The sequence below is a fragment of the Ranitomeya imitator genome, chromosome 2 (assembly GCF_032444005.1).
Source record: "Ranitomeya imitator isolate aRanImi1 chromosome 2, aRanImi1.pri, whole genome shotgun sequence".
Classification (NCBI taxonomy): Eukaryota; Metazoa; Chordata; class Amphibia; order Anura; family Dendrobatidae; genus Ranitomeya; species Ranitomeya imitator.
The window spans coordinates 814,876,493-814,895,509 of NC_091283.1; the positions used below are offsets into that span (position 1 = coordinate 814,876,493).

At 42.1% G+C, this 19,017-nt stretch overlaps 1 protein-coding gene across 2 annotated transcripts in view; it reads right to left on the reverse strand.

Moving 5' to 3' along the window:
• Positions 1-19,017, reverse strand: part of JAKMIP3 (Janus kinase and microtubule interacting protein 3) — a 146,111-nt gene that overhangs the window by 30,543 nt on the left and 96,551 nt on the right. Inside the window, exons 12-19 of one of the 2 annotated variants that reach the window (XR_011318538.1) lie at positions 15,981-16,043; positions 15,677-15,775; positions 12,208-12,306; positions 12,064-12,123; positions 8,424-8,489; positions 4,138-4,206; positions 3,974-4,051; positions 1,894-2,097 (exon numbers count right to left, since the gene is read on the reverse strand). Coding sequence is in view for 1 of the 2 variants with exons in the window: in XM_069753899.1 (XP_069610000.1) it covers positions 1,894-2,097; positions 3,974-4,051; positions 4,138-4,206; positions 8,424-8,489; positions 12,070-12,123; positions 12,208-12,306; positions 15,677-15,775; positions 15,981-16,043 (732 nt within the window). In the remaining variant the exon portion in view is untranslated. The remainder of the gene's footprint in view (positions 1-1,893; positions 2,098-3,973; positions 4,052-4,137; positions 4,207-8,423; positions 8,490-12,063; positions 12,124-12,207; positions 12,307-15,676; positions 15,776-15,980; positions 16,044-19,017) is intronic. The other variant, XM_069753899.1, reaches the window with a different exon arrangement.

Sequence of the window (19,017 nt, forward strand, 5' to 3'; positions counted from 1 at the left end):
AATGCGCTCATACGTCCGTAAAACTCGCTAGTGTGACGCCAGCCTTAGGCTGTGTGCTGTTGTTTCGAAGATTGTCAGTCTTGGTCCAACTCCGCCCGCAGCACTTATTAGCATCAAACAAACGTGGTTTGGGCTGGAGCAGCTTTCTAAGCTCTGCTACATGCTACATCTAAAACTCTGATTGTATCACAAGTGCTGCACCCAGTAAGCTAAGTCATACATCGCTGGAATCAGGATCTCTTCCTACATTATGCTGCTCTCAGATGAGGTAGCAAAAACTTAGTGACAGATTCCCTTTTATGCCAGGGTGTGCTTTCTGTCCTGAAACAGCGCCACTCTTGTCCACAGGCCGGGTCTTGCAGACTGAAGTGAATAGAGTTGACCTGTCATACCAGCAATAGTCCAAGGACAAGAGAGGTGCTTCTACTGAACAAGTTACAGACAAATTTTTGCAATTCTGGGCAACCCCATTGAGCGATTTAGATTATTGAGTTTACTGAACTAACCCCTTAAAATTCCAATTTTTTTTTTTCATTCTGTCATCCCCACACTCTGAAAAATAAAGTTTTTTTTTTTTTTTTCATTAGCCTATTTAACGACATGTCTGGGTTTTTTAAATGTCACGGTTTTGGGATAAATATTTATTGAATATGTTATTTTTTTAGGGGGTTGTTTAAAAAAAAAAAGCAATTTTGGCAATTTTTGGAGGGATTTAGTTTTTACAGCATCAGGTAAAAATGTCATGTTAACGTTTTGGGCATCCTTCTGGTTACAGTCATCCCCAATAGCCTTTCTTTTACTGTTTTACAACTTTTGCACAATCTTTCCAGCACTTTTATTTCTTTTTTGCCGAGTTCTGAGCCACAACGTTTGTTTTACCTTCGATACTGCTTCAGTGAGAGCTTACCGTATATTTTGAGGGACAAGTTTTTGTTTAAATCGGCGCCATTTTTGGTTCATAAGACGACCTATTGATTAACTTTTATTCTCTGTTTTTGGAGGAGGATGAATTAAAAAAAAAAAAAAACAGCAATTCTGACACTGTTTTTCTTTTTCCAGATATTGCTCGGTAACGTTTTACTGCGTGTTGTTACAATTACGCCAATATCAAATTAACATAATGTCTCAGATTCTATGACTTCTGCACAATCTACAAAAAAATAATTATTTTAAAATCATCTGTTTTTTTGATTGCTTTCTTTTTTTTTTAAATCAAGCTTTATGAGGCCTTTTATTTTCAGAATGAGATGTTATTTACGTCGGGGCCATTTCGGTACATAACAATCAGGCCACCTTCACACGTTCGGTATTTGGTCAGTATTTTACATCAGTATTTATAAGCCAAAAACCAGGAGTGGGTGATAAATACAGAAATACTGAACGTATGAACGTGGCCTAACTCTCTCTATGGGTATGGACAAAACACAACTTTTCTGACAATATTATTTATTCAGCATAATTTTGTAGTACAGGTTGAAACGATAAAGTTTTTTTTCTTATTTGGATTTTTTCTCGAAAAACATTAGTACATTTTTATTGTCCGTTTTTTTTTTTCCTTATTACAGGACTCGGACATGCATTTGCATTTACAGCACTGGATGCTACAGACATAATTCTTGCACCGCAAGTGTATACCATCTGGCTCCAAGGGTTTAACCTGGAATGGCCCTGACCAATGATATTTACTGCACATGTGCAACCATGATGGAATCTGCAGGTAGACCTTTGATTCTGGCTTGTCACGGTATTTCTCTTTCTGAAACATTAGAGAGTATTCTAGACTCCAAATAAAGATTAGAAGCCCTTGGATCCATGCACGCGTTCTACACGATTTTCATAGGTTGCCGTTATCTGTATCTGCTTGTCGCCCCATCCCCATGGACGTCTTTATACCTGCTGTGCATGCTGAATGATCTCCATTCGCTCCCGCAGGATCTGGGCGTCCCTTTCCCGGAGTTCGCTCATCACTTGTCGCTTCCACTGCTCCACCGCGCACTTCAGCTTCTCCTGTTCTTCGTCAGAAAGAAGCTGAGACATCTTGGCTCCGGCCTCTTGCTGCAATGCATCGTACAGCATGGCTTCCAGCTCCAAGATGTTCTAGTAAAGACAAAAAAATGGCTGCATAACCTCTCGTGTGGGTTGATGATGATGCTAATGACTGTCATCTGAGTGTGATCCGATTCTCGCTCCTGAGAGAATCGTATCACAGGTACGGAGAACTTAATTTCTCCATCTCCTGCATTGCCTGTGTCCGTGGATGTCGGACTGCACTCGGATGACATCTGAGTGCAGTCCAATGTTTCACACACACCTATCGACTCGTGATTTAATCATTTGATACACCCTCGGCATGCTGTGGTTTCTTTCTTATGCCGAATAAGTATTCCTGTAACCTCTATTGCTTGATAAACTCTGCAGGTTCACCTTATTTTAATAATACAGACCAAAACGGAGTACAAGTCCATACTAAAATACCAATTTTATTGAATACAAATAAATAAAAAATCCAATATCAATTACATATAAACAATGAGTATAACAAAAGGTTGCAAGCATAAGAAACAGTGACGGTAGCACAGATGGAAAACCAGCGCGGAGAAAAACTGATGCCACATGTATAGATAAAGTGCCTAGTGCAAAAATATATATATATAGAGCCAGGGAGAGGAGGTCAGGGGGTATAAGGCCTCGTAAAATAATCAGAAATCCATGTGGACCTACACAGAGCCCTGTACACAGGCTCAAATCAATCACAAAAGTCAGTGATTGCACCCAAATCCCCCTTACATCCTTACCCCTGGAGCTGGCACTCAGAGATGATCCACCCTGCAGCCCCAACGCGCGTTTCGCGTCAGCTTCGTCAGGGGGCGGCCGCGTGGATCATCTCTGAGTGCCAGCTCCAGGGGTAAGGATGTAAGGGGGATTTGGGTGCAATCACTGACTTTTGTGATTGATTTGAGCCTGTGTACAGGGCTCTGTGTAGGTCCACATGGATTTCTGATTATTTTACGAGGCCTTATACCCCCTGACCTCCTCTCCCTGGCTCTATATATATATTTTTGCACTAGGCACTTTATCTATACATGTGGCATCAGTTTTTCTCTGCGCTGGTTTTCCATCTGTGCTACCGTCACTGTTTCTTTTGCTTGCTACTTTTTGTATACTCATTGTTTATATGTAATTGATATTGGATTTTTTATTTATTTGTATTCAATAAAATTGGTATTTTAGTATGGACTTGTACTCCGTTTTGGTCTGTATTATGCTAGTTGTGGGAGTGTCCTAGATGTATCCAGTGTGATACTTCTCCTGTAATAAGTCTCCCTCCATGGTGGTTGTGAGCATGCTGGAAAAATTTTGAATTATAGTTTTCAGTTTGGGCTTGTTATATATCACCTTATTTTAAGTATTAAGCATGTAATGATATTTAATAGTGCTTTGATATTGTCGTCTGCATGAAAATACACTTAATTGTCTTTTAAAACTAAATAAAACATTTTTTTATCACCTTTCTTTTTTTTTTTTTTTTTGCTTATAGACCACATAATATAAAGTTTAGGTCCAGGATTATGTGATAATTATTTATTCGCTATATTAATGGAAGATTGTATTTTTTTTATTATGCAGAATTTAGCCTCACTATATATATATATGCAGCAGGGCTGGTGCCTAGGGCGGCAAAATATAAAGGGCGGCACTTGGTATTGTGGTAATATTCCTCAATACCGGGATGGGGGGGGGGCAGCATTAACAGTAACTACAGAGCAGAGCTTACTACATAACGTGTATACAGAATAATAATAATTAGAATTAGAGAATTGGAGCTCATAAATCTTGATAATTAAGAAAATAACATAAAATGTTAAACTTCTTTAAACCAATAGTGATTGTAGTGTACACTGCTGTCATATAAGTTTACATCAAACCAGGAACATTGGCAAAAGAAAATCTAATCGTTCAATGTCGCAGTCACCTTGTGAGCCTGATCCAATGACTTCTTCCTGAAGTCAAGTTCTTCGTCCAAATATCCCTTCTGTCTGGTAAACAGCTCCTATATTGGACAACCAACAATGAGACTGTAGAAGATGAAATCATCCGCATCTCAACATATCTGCAGTTCTGAAAGACGCATCTTACTTTCTCATTCTCCAGGTCCACCATCTTCTGCTGTAGAGCAGACTCCGTCACCTCTATTTGCTGCAGCCACTAGAAGAAGAGGATAAATATTACAGCCAAATAACAAGACAAATACAAATGTGTCCACTCCTCATCAATCTCCAAATTTCACTTTCTCACTATACAAATAAAATATCGTGACATGCTAGGAAAACTTTTGACAGACTGTAGTTCACATCATTACCAGTAGGTGGCCACACCATAGACACATCTATATAATTGTCTAAGGGTCACTTCCGTCTGTCTGTCCTTCTGTCACAGTTATTCATTCGCTGATTGGTCTCGGCAGCTGCCTGTCATGGCTGCCGCGACCAATCAGCGACGGGCACAGTCCGATTAGTCCCTCCCCTACTCCCCTGCACTCACTGCCCGGCGCCCGCTCCGTAATCCCTTCCAGTCTCCGCTCACACAGGGTAACGGCCCGCGATGTAACGCACTCCGTTACCGCTGCTATTAACCCTGTGTGTCCCCAACTATTTACTATTGATGCTGCCTATGCAGCATCAATAGTAAAAATATGTCATGTTAAAAATAATAAAAAAAACAAAAAATCTGCTATACTCACCATCCACCGCCTTTCCCGCTCCTCGCCACGCTCCCGGGACCGATCCATTGCAAGCGGCAGCTTCCGGTCCCAGGGCTGGTGTGCGACAAGGACCTGCCGTGAAGTCACGGTCATGTGACCGTGACGTCATCATAGGTCCTGCTCACACCAGCCCTGGGACCGGAAGCTGACGCTTGAAATGGAGCGGTCCCGGGAGCGTGGCGAGGAGCGGGAAAGGCGGCGGATGGTGAGTATAGCAGGACTTCAAGGGGCCTTCGGAAGGTAGGTGAGTATATGTTTTGTTTTTTTTAAGTCTCTATAGTACGTGGCTCTGTGCTGGGCAATATACTACGTGGCTCTGCTATATACTATATGGCTGGGCAATATACTATGTGGCTGGACAATATACTTCGTCGCTGGGCAATATACTACGTGGCTCTGCTATATACTATGTGGCTGGGCAATATACTACGTCACTGGGCAATATACTACGTGGCTGGGCAATATACTACGTGACTGGGCAACATACTACGTGACTGGGCAACATACTACGTGGCTGGGCAATATACTATGTCACTGGGCAATATACTACGTGCCTGGGCAATATACTACGTGGCTTGGCAATATACTACGTAGCTGGGCAATATACTACGTGGCTTGGCAATATACTACGTAGCTGGGCAATATACTACGTGACTTGGCAATATACTACATGGTTGGGCAATATACTATGTAGCTGGGCAATATACTACGTGACTGGGCAATATACTACGTCACTGGGCAATATACTACGTCACTGGGCAATATACTACGTGCCTGGGCAATATACTACGTGACTGGGCAATATACTACGTCACTGGGCAATATACTACGTGACTTGGCAATATACTACATGTTTGGGCAATATACTACGTGACTGGGCAATATACTACGTGGCTGGGCAATATACTACGTCACTGAGCAATATACTACGTGCCTGGGCAATATACTACGTCACTGGGCAATATACTACATCACTGGGCAATATACTACATGGCTGGGCAATATACTACGTGACTGGGCAATATACTACATGGCTGTACAATATACTATGTGGCTGGGCAATATACTACGTCACTGGGCAATATATTACGTGGCTGGGCAATATACTATGTGGCTGGGCAATATACTACGTGACTGGGCAATATACTACGTGGTTGGGCAATATACTACGTAGCTGGGCAATATACTATGTGGCTGGGCAATATACTACATGGCTGGGCAATATACTACGTGACTGGGCAATATACTATGTGGCTGGGCAATATACTACGTCACTGGGCAATACACTACGTGGCTGTGCAATATACTACGTCACTGGGCAATATACTACATCACTGGGCAATATACTACGTGGCTGTGCAATATACTACCTGACTGGGAAATATACTACGTCACTGGGCAATATACTACGTGGCTGGGCAATATACTACGTGGCTGGGCAATATACTACGTAGCTGGGCAATATACTACGTGGCTGGGCAATATACTACATGGCTGGGCAATATACTACGTGACTGGGCAATATACTACGTGGCTGGGCAATATACTACGTCACTGGGCAATATACTACATCACTGGGCAATATACTACGTGGCTGTGCAATATACTACGTGACTGGGCAATATACCACGTGGCTGTGCAATATACTATGTGGCTGGGCAATATACTACGTCACTGGGCAATATACTACGTAGCTGGGCAATATACTACGTGGCTGGGCAATATACTACGTCACTGGGCAATATACTACGTGGCTGTGCAATATACTACGTGACTGGGAAATATACTACGTCACTGGGCAATATACTACGTGGCTGGGCAATATACTACGTGACTGGGAAATATACTACGTCACTGGGCAATATACTACGTGGCTGGGCAATATACTACGTGGCTGGGCAATATACTACGTGACTGGGCAATATACTACGTGGTTGGGCAATATACTACGTAGCTGGGCAATATGCTACGTGGCTGGGCAATATACTACGTGGCTGGGCAATATACTACGTGACTGGGCAATATACTACGAGGACATGCATATTCTAGAATACCCGATGCGTTAGAATCGGGCCACCATCTAGTCTACTATATAACTGTCTACGGTCCACTTCCGTCTTTCTCTCTGTCTGTCTGTCTTTCTGTCTGTCTGTCTGTAACGGAAATCCCAAGTAGCTGATTGGTCACGGCAAAACAGCCACGACCAATCAGCGTTGGGCACGTTCCGGCGGCAAAATGGCCGCTCCTTACTCCCCGCAGTCAGTGCCCGCTCAATACTCCCCTCCAGTCAGCGCTCACACAGGGTTAATGGCAGCGTTAACGGACCGTGTTATGCCGCAGTGTAACGCACTCTGTTAACGCTGCTATTAACCTTGTGTGACCATATGCAGCATCAATAGTAAAAAGATCTAATGTTAAAAATAATTAAAAAAATAAAAAATCATTATAAACCCACTGTCCGTCGGCCCCTCGGATCCAGAACAGGCCTTTCCCGCTCCTCGCGATGCTCCTGTGACTGCTCCATGCATTGCGATCTCGCTAGATGATGACGTAGCGGTCTCGCGAGACTGCTACGTCATCATCTCGTGAGACCGCAATGCACTCTTGGGACCGGACCGCGCGAGGAGCATCGGTAAACGCTTCGCCTGGATCCAGGGGCCAACGGAAGGTGAGTATATAACTATTTTTTATTTTAATTCTTTTTTTTAACAGGGATATGATGCCCACATTGCTATATACTACGTGGGCTGTGCAATATACTACGTGGGCTATGTTATATACTACGTGGGCTGTGCAATATACTACGTGGGCTATGTTATATACTTCGTGGGCTGTGCAATATACTATGTGGGCTGTGCAATATACTACGTGGCTGTGCAATATACTACGTGGCTGTGCAATATCCTATGTGGCTGGGCTATATACTACGTGGGCTGGGCTATACACTATGTGGCTGTGTTATACACTACATGGGCTGTTATATACTACGTGGGCTGTGCTATACACTACGTGGGCTGTGTTATATACTGCGTGCGTGGGCTGTTATATACTACGTGAGCTGTGTTATATGCTACATGGGCTGTTATACACTCCGTGGGCTGTGCTATATACTCCGTGGGCTGTGTTATATACTCCATGGGCTGTGCTATATACTCCTTGGGCTGTGTTATATACTCCATGGGCTGTGCTATATACTCCGTGGGCTGTGTTATATACTCCATGGGCTGTGCTATATACTCCTTGGGCTGTGCTATATACTCCATGGGCTGTGCTATATACTATGTGGCTGTGCAATATACTATGTGGCTGTGCAATGTACTACGTGGCTGTGCTATTTACTGCATGGGCTGTTATATACTACATGGCTGGCCGCGAACAATCAGTGACAGGCGCAGTCCGGCCGTGAATTGGCGCGGGATTTGAACCACGCTTCGCTAATTGGTCGGGGTTGGCTGAATCCTGTGTATTCAATGTATTATTCTAAAATCTTCATAAATAAACTACATACATATTCTAGAATATCCGATGCGTTAGAATCGGGCTACCATCTAGTATAGCATAAATGACTGCCAGTAGGATGCTGAAATATCATGTTTTTCGTTAAAACAGTCATTTGTCCCCACGCTCATCTTGAGCAAGAAAAAAGTAGTATATAATTTACCTTTTCAGCCAAGTTTAGGACCGTTCTAGCCTGAATTACAACCACTTGCTCTTCATTGGTTAAGCCCTGCAGCCAAAATACATGACATTAGTTAAAAGCATGTAAAAAATAAAAGAATCACGACACCTAAATTAGGGGTTGTCCTGAACTAGGAAAAAGTAATAGTCTATATTTTATTTTTCCAATAACAGCAATACTTTTTATATGGATTGTGTTTGGTATTGGATCTCAACCCGTTTCAAGAAACTAGAATACAGTATCAAAAAAGTATATATTTTTTTATTTCTAATCCTTGACAAACCCATTCAGTGGAGTTGAATGAAAACTGCTTTTACCTGATGGGCTATTATGCAGAACTAATATTATTTTCAATGATTCATTGTGCTTTTTACATTTGATAAATGTGTTTTATGTCATTCGTTGCTAAAAGTTCTACTTAAATGTCTGAAATGCTAAAATTTTAGATCTTAACATATTAGACTAAAATCATTGAATGCCACCTGGAATTACATTTGTTCATGTTGGGTAGAATTTTAGCATAAAGTGTGACCATTGTTTAAATTTTTATTGCATAAATCAATAATATACATGAAGCTAAGCAACTTTGTAATATATCTGATCAGAAAATCTGCTTCTTTCCTCTCCTGGACTGATCGTTCATTCTCAATTCATGGGTAAAATCTGTAAAATCTGCATTTAATGACGATAGATTCTCCTAATACTGAGATTAAAAAATGACAGTTGGTGCTTTTAAAATTTTAAGGAGACATTCTAGGGAGGAGCTAGAGGAACACAGAGACATTCTAGGGAGGAGCTAGAGGAACACACAGACATTCTAGGGAGGAGCTAGAGGAACACACAGACATTCTAGGGAGGAGCTAGAGGAACACACAGACATTCTAGGGAGGAGCTAGAGGAACACACAGACATTCTAGGGAGGAGCTAGAGGAACATAGAAATTCTAGGGAGGAGCTAGAGGAACACAGACATTCTAGGGAGGAGCTAGAGGAACACACAGACATTCTAGGGAGGAGCTAGAGGAACACAGACATTCTAGGGAGGAGCTAGAGGAACACACAGACATTCTAGGGAGGAGCTAGAGGAACACACAGACATTCTAGGGAGGAGCTAGAGGAACACACAGACATTCTAGGGAGGAGCTAGAGGAACACACAGACATTCTAGGGAGGAGCTAGAGGAAGACACAGACATTCTAGGGAGGAGGTAAAGGAACACACAGACATTCTAGGGAGGAGCTAGAGGAACACACAGACATTCTAGGGAGGAGCTAGAGGAACACACTGACATTCTAGGGAGAAGCTAGAGGAACACAGACATTCTAGGGAGGAGCTAGAGGAAGACACAGACATTCTAGGGAGGAGCTAGAGGAACACTGACATTCTAGAAAGAAGCTAGAGGAACACACAGACATTCTAGCGAGGAGCTAGAGGAACACACAGATATTCTTAGGAGGAGCTAGAGGAACATAGAAATTCTAGGGAGGAGCTAGAGGAACACAGACATTCTAGGGAGGAGCTAGAGGAACACTGACATTCTAGAGAGAAGCTAGAGGAACACAGACATTCTAGGGAGGAGCTAGAGGAACACACAGATATTCTTAGGAGGAGCTAGAGGAACATAGAAATTCTAGGGAGGAGCTAGAGGAACACAGACATTCTTGGGAGGAGCTAGAGGAACACAGACATTCTAGGGAGGAGCTAGGGGAACACACACAGATATTCTAGGCTGGAACTAGAGGAACACAGACATTCTAGGGAGGAGCTAGAGGAACACACAGACATTCTAGGGAGGAACTAGAGGAACACACAGACATTCTAGGGAGGAGCTAGAGGAACACAGACATTCTAGGGAGGAGCTAGAGGAAGACACAGACATTCTAGGGAGGAGCTAGAGGAACACTGACATTCTAGGGAGGAGCTAGAGGATCACTGACATTCTAGAGAGAAGCTAGAGGAACACAGACATTCTAGGGAGGAGCTAAAGGAACACACAGACATTCTAGGGAGGAGCTAGAGGAAGACACAGACATTCTAGGGAGGAGCTAGAGGAACACACAGATATTCTTAGGAGGAGCTAGAGGAACATAGACATTCTAGGGAGGAGCTAGAAGAACACAGACATTCTAGGGAGGAGCTAGGGGAACACACAGATATTCTAGGGAGGAGCTAGAGGAACACACAGACAATCTAGGGAGGAGATAGAGGAATGTTGTGAATTCTGCTTTTGGGCTCCCTCCGGTGGTTGTAAATGGTAATGCAGTTATCCCTGGGCTGCAGTCTTGGACAGGTGTATCTGATGATTGCAATTCTGACTGGGGTATTGAGGTTTGCAGGACTCTTTAGTCCTGGCCAGTTGTCAATGTTTCTTGTGAAGTGTTGGATCTCTCCTGGCCTCTCCTGCTTAGCTGCCAGTTCAGCAAAGATAAGTGTCTGTTTCTTTTTCTGTGGCACACATGCAGTGTGCTTATATTTCAGTACTATTCATTTGTTTTTCTATTGTCCAGCTTAGACTGTGTCAGTGTTTTCTCAGTCTGGTTAGATTCTCTGGAGTTGCAGATATACGCTCCACACCTTTAGCTAGGCGGTGGAGTTTTTTGTATTTTCTGCAGTGGATATTTTTGGAAGGATTTTAATACTGACCGCTTAGTATCCTGTCCTGTCCTTTCCTATTTAGCTAGAAGTGGCCTCTTTTGCTATTCCTGTTTTCTGCCTGCGTGTGTCTTTTCCTCTACTACTCACAGTCATTATTTGTGGGGGGCTGCCTATCCTTTGGGGATCTGCTCTGAGGCAAGATAGTATTCCTATTTCCATCTTTAGGGGTATTTAGTTCTCTGGCTGTGTCGAGGTGTCTAGGTTTGGTTAGGCACACCCCACGGCTACTTCTAGTTGCAGTGATAAGATCAGGGTTTGCGGTCAGTATAGTTACCACCTACTCCAGTGAAAGTTTTCATGCTGCTCCAAGGTCACCTGATCATAACAGAGGAACACATAGACATTTTAGGGAGGAGCTAGAGGAACACACAGACATTCTAGGGAGCAGCTAGAGGAACACACAGATATTCTAGGGAGGAGCTAGAGGAACACATAGACATTCTAGGGAGGAGCTTGAGAAACACATAGACATTGTGCTGCAAGTTCTTCTGAAATGACAGTTACACTTCTCCATAGAACTTTGTAAGCACCAACTGTCATCTCCTCTCTCAGTAATGGGAAAGTCTCTATTCGCTGAAGACACATTTTACCTATGAACTAAGAATTTTAAGACTGAAAGATCAGTCCAGGAGGAGAAAGAAGCAGATTTCTCTAATGAGATACATTACAAAGTTTTTATTTTTATGTGTACTATTGATTTATAAAATAAAAATTAGCTAACCCCCTATTTTACCAAGAGCAGAGAGCCACTAACAACAAGCAGATTCTGCTTTGGTGGGCCCTGACCTTTGCTTGTATTACATGGACGGCCACACAGATCAGTCGCCCCCCCCCCCCCCCATAGCCTCATCCGTCTAGACACCGCACCTATATGACTGTACTAATTATTAGAAGCCCCCTCTGATGATATGTGGTGTGCACGCCTGCCATGGTATCAAAAGAGTCAGCAATTTAGAAAGTGGACATACACTTACGGCGTTATCCCCCAGAATGTCCAGCTTCTTCATCAGCTCCGAAACGATGATGTCCTAAGAGGAAGTGAACTATCACTATAAAGGATATTCATAGTAATATTACCTGCATAGTAAGATTACACCTGAGACGTTACTTACCGTCACCCCTTCAGCTTCACAATATACCTGGAGGGGGCTCTTCCCTTCCGGAAAGGGAATAAGGTGGAAATTAATGTTAGGTGACCTCCTTTCTCTCTCCTAAAAGCAAAAGATAGAGTTTTACTTCACCATCTAAATAAATACATACTGTACATGTTAAAGGGGTATTCCAGATTTCCTTAAAAAGGAAACTTCTGCAATTTCTTTGTACACTTTGTGGTGTATTTTGGCTTTTGAGAGTTCTTCTGACAGTTGTTGTACTCTTTATTCATTGTTTAGTTGCAGAGGATGAAAACTCTGTTGTGGCCATATGATGATTATGTATAGATGATCATATAATTTGCTGAAACTTGAAAACTCATTAAATACTCACAGCCATAGGCTTACATTAAAGTACCTTTTCCTCAAAATATTGGAAGCTATATTAATTTGACCAAGTATTTGATGATAGTCTAAAGATCAATAGACGTTAAATCACTTTAGAGCTCTTGTCTGAGAGAGACCAGTCCAATCCATATGTCCTACAAGGATATATTGACTTCATATAGGATGGTCAATGGGACCCTGGCATGCTCCTGGGTTCAAAACCTTGATCTTGTGTCTTGTAGTCAGCTTCTCTTTCCGCCGAGCCGCAGCAGACACACCTTTTCTCCGGGTGTTTAGGTCCTGCTATTCTGGCTGCTGTCTGTTAAGCATAACACATGTGTTTCCAATTGTCTGCCCTATCACCTTTCGGGTGCAGCTTTATATTATTTCTCTTCTTCCTGCTGGTATTTCCTGCTGGTGATAGTTTCATTTGGATGTTCAGCCATTCTGTTGCTGTCAGTGAAATTCCAGCTAAGATTTTTCTCTTTTCTGTTTCTGTACTTTACGCTGCACATACCTTCTGTTTTTTAGGAAGTAGACGACATATTATCTAACAGTACGTTCTTTATACTTTATTTTGTATTTCATGGTTTATTCTACTCGCTCTGGCATCTTTCCTTTTTCAGCACACTTCCCCTTCTGTAGGTATTTTGCACTCTGCTCTGCCCTCCGGTTCTTAGGAGGAACATGAAGCGCTCAATGGCCTTTTAGGAAGTATAGGTTCGAGTTGCCATGTTCTAGTCTCTGAATAGGATTATCTCTGTTCACACAGAACCACTAGGGACAGCGGGGTCAGGATAGGGGTGAGTGAATATGATTGGAAAACGATCGCCGAATCCAAATGCGCCATATTTGTACCATAATGGTGCCGATTTTATGTTTGATGATTGTTTCCGAACATATTCACTCATTTGTACTCCTATTGACTCCAATGGTGTTCGGCTATGTTTGGCGAATATTGCAAATATGGCGTTCATAATCGGAACCGATTTTTTAAATATTCACTCATCTTTAGTCAGGATCTCAGTTGCAGTTTGGAGTTTTACCCATTTTCCTGAGCGAGTTGCTACGCAGGCATAACAGACCCCCCCATGTAAGAATTAGAATGGAAAATCAGTCTGTAAGATCAACTATCATTTTACAGTTTATAGAAATCCATTCATTTGAAAGGCCATAGTGTAATGTTACATTTCCCCAACGTGCAAATTGTTTCTTCAGAGAGGAAGAGGACTAGAACTCTAGTGTCACCTATTGGAAGCAACAATCCTAAAAGTCAGTAACGACTCTCCAACGAGCCTTGCCACATGACTTAAGATAAAAGCCAAAACCACAATCTCAATTTGCAGACACTGTGTTTCGGGGTACTGCCCCTCGTCAGTGCAAAGTGTGAGACCTGGTTTGACTGAGTGAGAGGCGTCTGACCGGGATGTAACGGGTAACGTTTCTCCATTTTACCAACAGTAACTGCTACTTACTTCAAAAACATGTCACCTACTCACCTTCATAGCATCCATTTAAGTAACCTCAAAATAAAATGTGTTGACAACTTCAAGGACTGATACAAACATAACCATGGAAAGTTACTGCTGAAGCTACAAGTCAATTAACCATTAGAAGTATTGATATTTTGCCAAATATTTCTACACATAATGCAGAAAATCCAGAATTTGGTAAGATTGCAAAAAGGACATTTAGTCTATGTTCACACGTTGTGTTTTTGCAGCGTTTATTTTGTTACGTTTTTAATGCAAATTTTAAGCTGTGTATTACAGTACCAGAAAAGTCTATGAGAGTACAGAAATCTTATGCACAATCATTGGTTTTATTTTCCTGAAGGATTTGGAAAACTGTTGTGTTTTTAAAACACTGCAGCATGTCACTTCTTTCAGTGTTTTTTTCTGCGTATTTGCAGTGTTTCTTTCAAGTGCAAAAAGAAAAAACAGCAGTATGTGAAACCCATTTATTTTTGTGATTTTTCCCATGTTTACCATCTTGTCTTGGTCACCTCAGATGGCAGTTGGGATTGAGTGATGAGGAAAAGGTAAACATTGGCTGACCAAGGTGTGAGATTGAACAATGCCTGTGGCTGACCAAGGTGTGAGATTGAACAATGCCTGCAGCTGACCAAGGTGTGAGATTGAACAATGCATGTAGCTGACCAAGGTGTGAGATTGAACAATGCCTGTGGCTGATCAAGGTGTGAGATTGAACAATGCCTGTGGCTGACCAAGGAGTGAGATTGAACAATGCATGCAGCTGACCAAGGTGTGAGATTGAACAATGCATGTGGCTGATCAAGGTGTGAGATTGAACAATGCATGCAGCTGACGAAGGTGTGAGACTGAACAATGCCTGTGGCTGACCAAGGTGTGAGATTGAACAATGCATGCAGCTGACCAAGGTGTGAGATTGAACAATGCATGTGGTTTATCAAGGTGTGAGATTGAACAATGCCTGTGGCTGACCAAGGAGTGAGATTGAACAATGCATGCAGCTGGCCAAGGTGTGAGATTGAAAAATGCCTGTGGCTGACCAAGGTGTGAGATTGAACAATGCATGCAGCTGACCAAGGTGTGAGATTGAACAATACCTGTGGCTGACCAAGGTGTGAGATTGAACAATGCCTGCAGCTGACCAAGGTGTGAGATTGAAAAAGGCCTGAGCAACTCAATGGCAGACCAAAGTGTACAAGTAAACAGTGTCCTAGAAACTCAATGCTCTGCCAGTGTGTTAGGTAAATTATTCCAGACCAATTCACCTCCCTCAGCTGTTACATTTGTATGTGTATTTTTTCATGAACATCATGAATGTCTTGAATGGTGACCTGTGTTCATACTTCTGTGGTGGAAGCAGAGCTGAACTTTAGAATGCTGAAAAACGCAGGAAAAAAAACGCAACAAAACCTGCATTTTTGAAGCTGTCTCTTTTCTGCCAAGAGTAGTTTTTTCTGCAGAAAAAAACGCTAAAAAAAAACCGCCGAGTGTGAACATGCATTAGCTTTAAGCTTAAGCCAAGAAGTAAAAACATAAATAAAACCTCTATTGTTACATACTGTAATAAATGTAAAATAAATAAACAATAAACACATTTCTAGAGTTCTCACTTCAAGCTCCAGGATCCTGAACTCCAGAAGTTCATTCTGGTCTTTCGCATCTTGGACATCGTGTTTGAGCTTGGCTTCATCGGTCTCCATTTGTTTAATCTATGATGGAATAAAAAGAGTAAATTACAATATATTTTCCCGATCCATACACACATTGGTCCCTTATTATTGTAACGTCGTCCGGTTTATGGTATAAATAATAATAAACTAGTTAGCAGAAATTATTGACTATAACATTAAACAGTTAAAATTAAGGGTAGTTATTTAGAAACTAAGAACATAGTAATTAAATGAAACATCTTACTTTATCAACGAGTTCCTGGTTTCGTCTATAAAGTGCTTGCTTCTCCTCTATCCATTTCATGTCCTTGTAAATGAAAAAAAGAAGAAAAAAAAAAAATGCATAAAATAAATATATAAAATCAATACATAGGAAGTCCTCTAGAGGGGGCTATTGAGCACAATCCTGGGAGATTTTATTACAGGGAATAAATAATATTTTTTCTAAAAGCGAAATTATAGACATTTCCTTTTTATCCAAAAGCAAAAAAAGGAGGAGGAAAGGTGACTTTTGACACCACGGATTGGCCTAAGATCTTATCATTGTACACTTAGCATATCTATCAAACTGCTGTAATGCTACCAGGATGGACCTAGATGTATGGACATGAATGCAGTTGCGACCTTTGCACCCAAAATCGGGATGCCAGTGGATTTCCTTTGTTTTCCGCCCTCCGCACTTCACCTGCTGGGCTTTTGTGCTCTGTAAGTGTATGAGCTTGTTCTAGAAAGCAAAGTCTTTATCACAGAAGATTAATGGGGAAAGCTTTTGATCATCAACCTTGTCTCAGTCTGATCGATGTAATGTCAAAGCCACATCGGTGCAGTAATTTAAGCACGCCGCCTTTGTAGATCTGAAGTTTGATCAACAAGCGCAGAGAATCAGAGAGACAATGACTGTGGTCCTCCAATAAAGGGATGGGAAGAACAATATGATAGCAATTAGGGCATAAAAGTATTGTAATTTACAACTTTATTGTAAAAGATAATATACAAAAAATGTCTTCAAAGGTCTATCAGAAAACGGAACAATGCCTAAATCAAGTTTTCCTATGGACGCCTCGACCTCCCCATTGAACAGCTGCCAGCTGCTGACCGAGTGCTGCGGCACAGAAGAGTGCAGCTCTGCTCAATGCTTGCACTCGGCCGTTGGACCTGTGGGAGTGCCAGGTATCGGATCCCATACCAATCACATACTGATGACCTAAGGACATGTCGTCCATATCTTGTCACTGCAGAAGCCCTTTAAGTTTAACATATTGCATTATTCTTTTTTTCTAACTTTTTATGTTAAAGAAAAAAATAACCCTGACGTATTATTAGCCATTATTGATCTTAACTAATAGGACAAATAATAACAAAATGAGGAACCAAGAAATTCAGTGTAATAAAAAAAAACATAAAAGAAAAAATACATAAATAAATGAAAAGGAAATAAATAACAAGGTTCCCAAATATCTAGTCATTTTGTTTTCTTCTGTCACCAGGTTTTCCCCATATAACCTACAGGCAGCACCTGTCAGCCTTCCGTTATACCAGTTTAGTATGGTGTATGTCTATCCTCAATACTCTCTGTGACTCACATAAAAAGGCCTCTTACTACGCTCACAGACGTCACGGTCTGGTCTGATGGGCATCTCTGGTCTTGATGTGGCGCCTACTCACTTCCTACAATCATCGTCCTTTCCTGCTTCATGCGGATGACGTGTCCTACATCATCGTGCTTCTGCGCAGACGTGCTGAGGGCAGAGCATAGTACTATAGAGGCCATGTGCTGGCCTTACCTACAGGTCATTGGCGCTTTTTGCCCTTTCCCGGGGCATGCGTATTACAGTACTTTGCCCTGCCTTTGGCAGAGCAGATAGAAGTACGTCTGCGCAGGAGCACGATGAGGGACAATGTCTGGATGATGCAGGACACGTCATCCACGTGCAAAAGGGAAGGAGGACAGCAATCATAAGAAGACAGGAGGTTCCAGATCAAGCCCACAGACACCCATCGGACCGAATCGCGCGAAATGCTGTAACTGAGGGTTTAAAGATGTTGCCCGTACGTTATAAGGAGAAAACCTGGTGACTTTAAATCTTATCATTTCCTTTTATTAACACAATTCATTTTATTATCTCCTACATTTAATTAATTGGAAAGAATGACTTGGATACAATAGAAATTAAATGACCTAAAAAGTTGTTCACAACACATATAGCCTCACTTTTCACTTGTGCTGTGTACGTGGCGGCACGGGCGGCAGACACATCATTGAAGGGCAAGAGAACAATGAAAGTTAGCAGATCAATTAGGCCCCTTTCACACATCAGTTTTTTGCCGTCAGTCACAATCCTTTGGCTCGACGGATCAATGGATCCGTCGCAGATTTGAGAAACTGATGCGACGGATTCGTTTTTTCGGCGGATCCGACTAGCGGATCCGGCAAAAGAAGGATCCGTCACATCAGTTTTTTAACCATTTCTTGTGTTTTTTTCATCCAGTTTACGACGGATCCGTTTTTTTTAAACGCCCAATGGTAGGCTTCCAAATGTTATTGGCTACTGAAAACCTATTTATACAGTGCTTCTAAACCCCATCTTTGACAGGTTGTAGAGCAAGTGGCAAAAATGGAAGGTGTGATTGCGAACATTGTGAAGATCTATGTAGATTTTACTTTTGAGGAGAATAGTTTGGAAGCGATCGTTCTTGAAAAGGAGTGAGAAAGACAGCGCATCATGCGTCTGCGCCGGCGTCGTTTTTGGATCACCCCAAATAACTTCACTGAGAATGACACGTGGGGTGTATTCTACATTGGAGCATGCTCAGTTAAAAAAAACAGAATCCGTCGCTGGATCCGGCGCCAGTAGGCTTCCATTCGAGCAAACGATGGATGGCGACAGATCTGTCGCTGTCCGATTTTTTGACGTACACAAAAAACGTTACTTTGTCCGTTGTCTCCGGCCGCTGGACAAACAATTTTAGACGAACGACGGATGAAACGTGAGGCCATCCGTCACAAGTCTATCAGAGAAAAACAGATCCGGTGGCGTCAGTCGCCAGATTTGTTTTTTTTCAAAATTCGACTGATAGCAAAAAACTGATGTGTGAAAGGGGCCATATAAGGCTGGTGGTATGTTGCACAGGATAAACACCCAGAGGCATAGCTAACATGGGGCTGACTGGCAAGGCACGCTGTGCTGGTGCCCAGAGGGTGACGATAAGCTACTCTTTCCAACCAGGGATTGTAGATACAGGGCTAGGGTACCTGGTGAAAGCTATTCTAGAACTCTTCT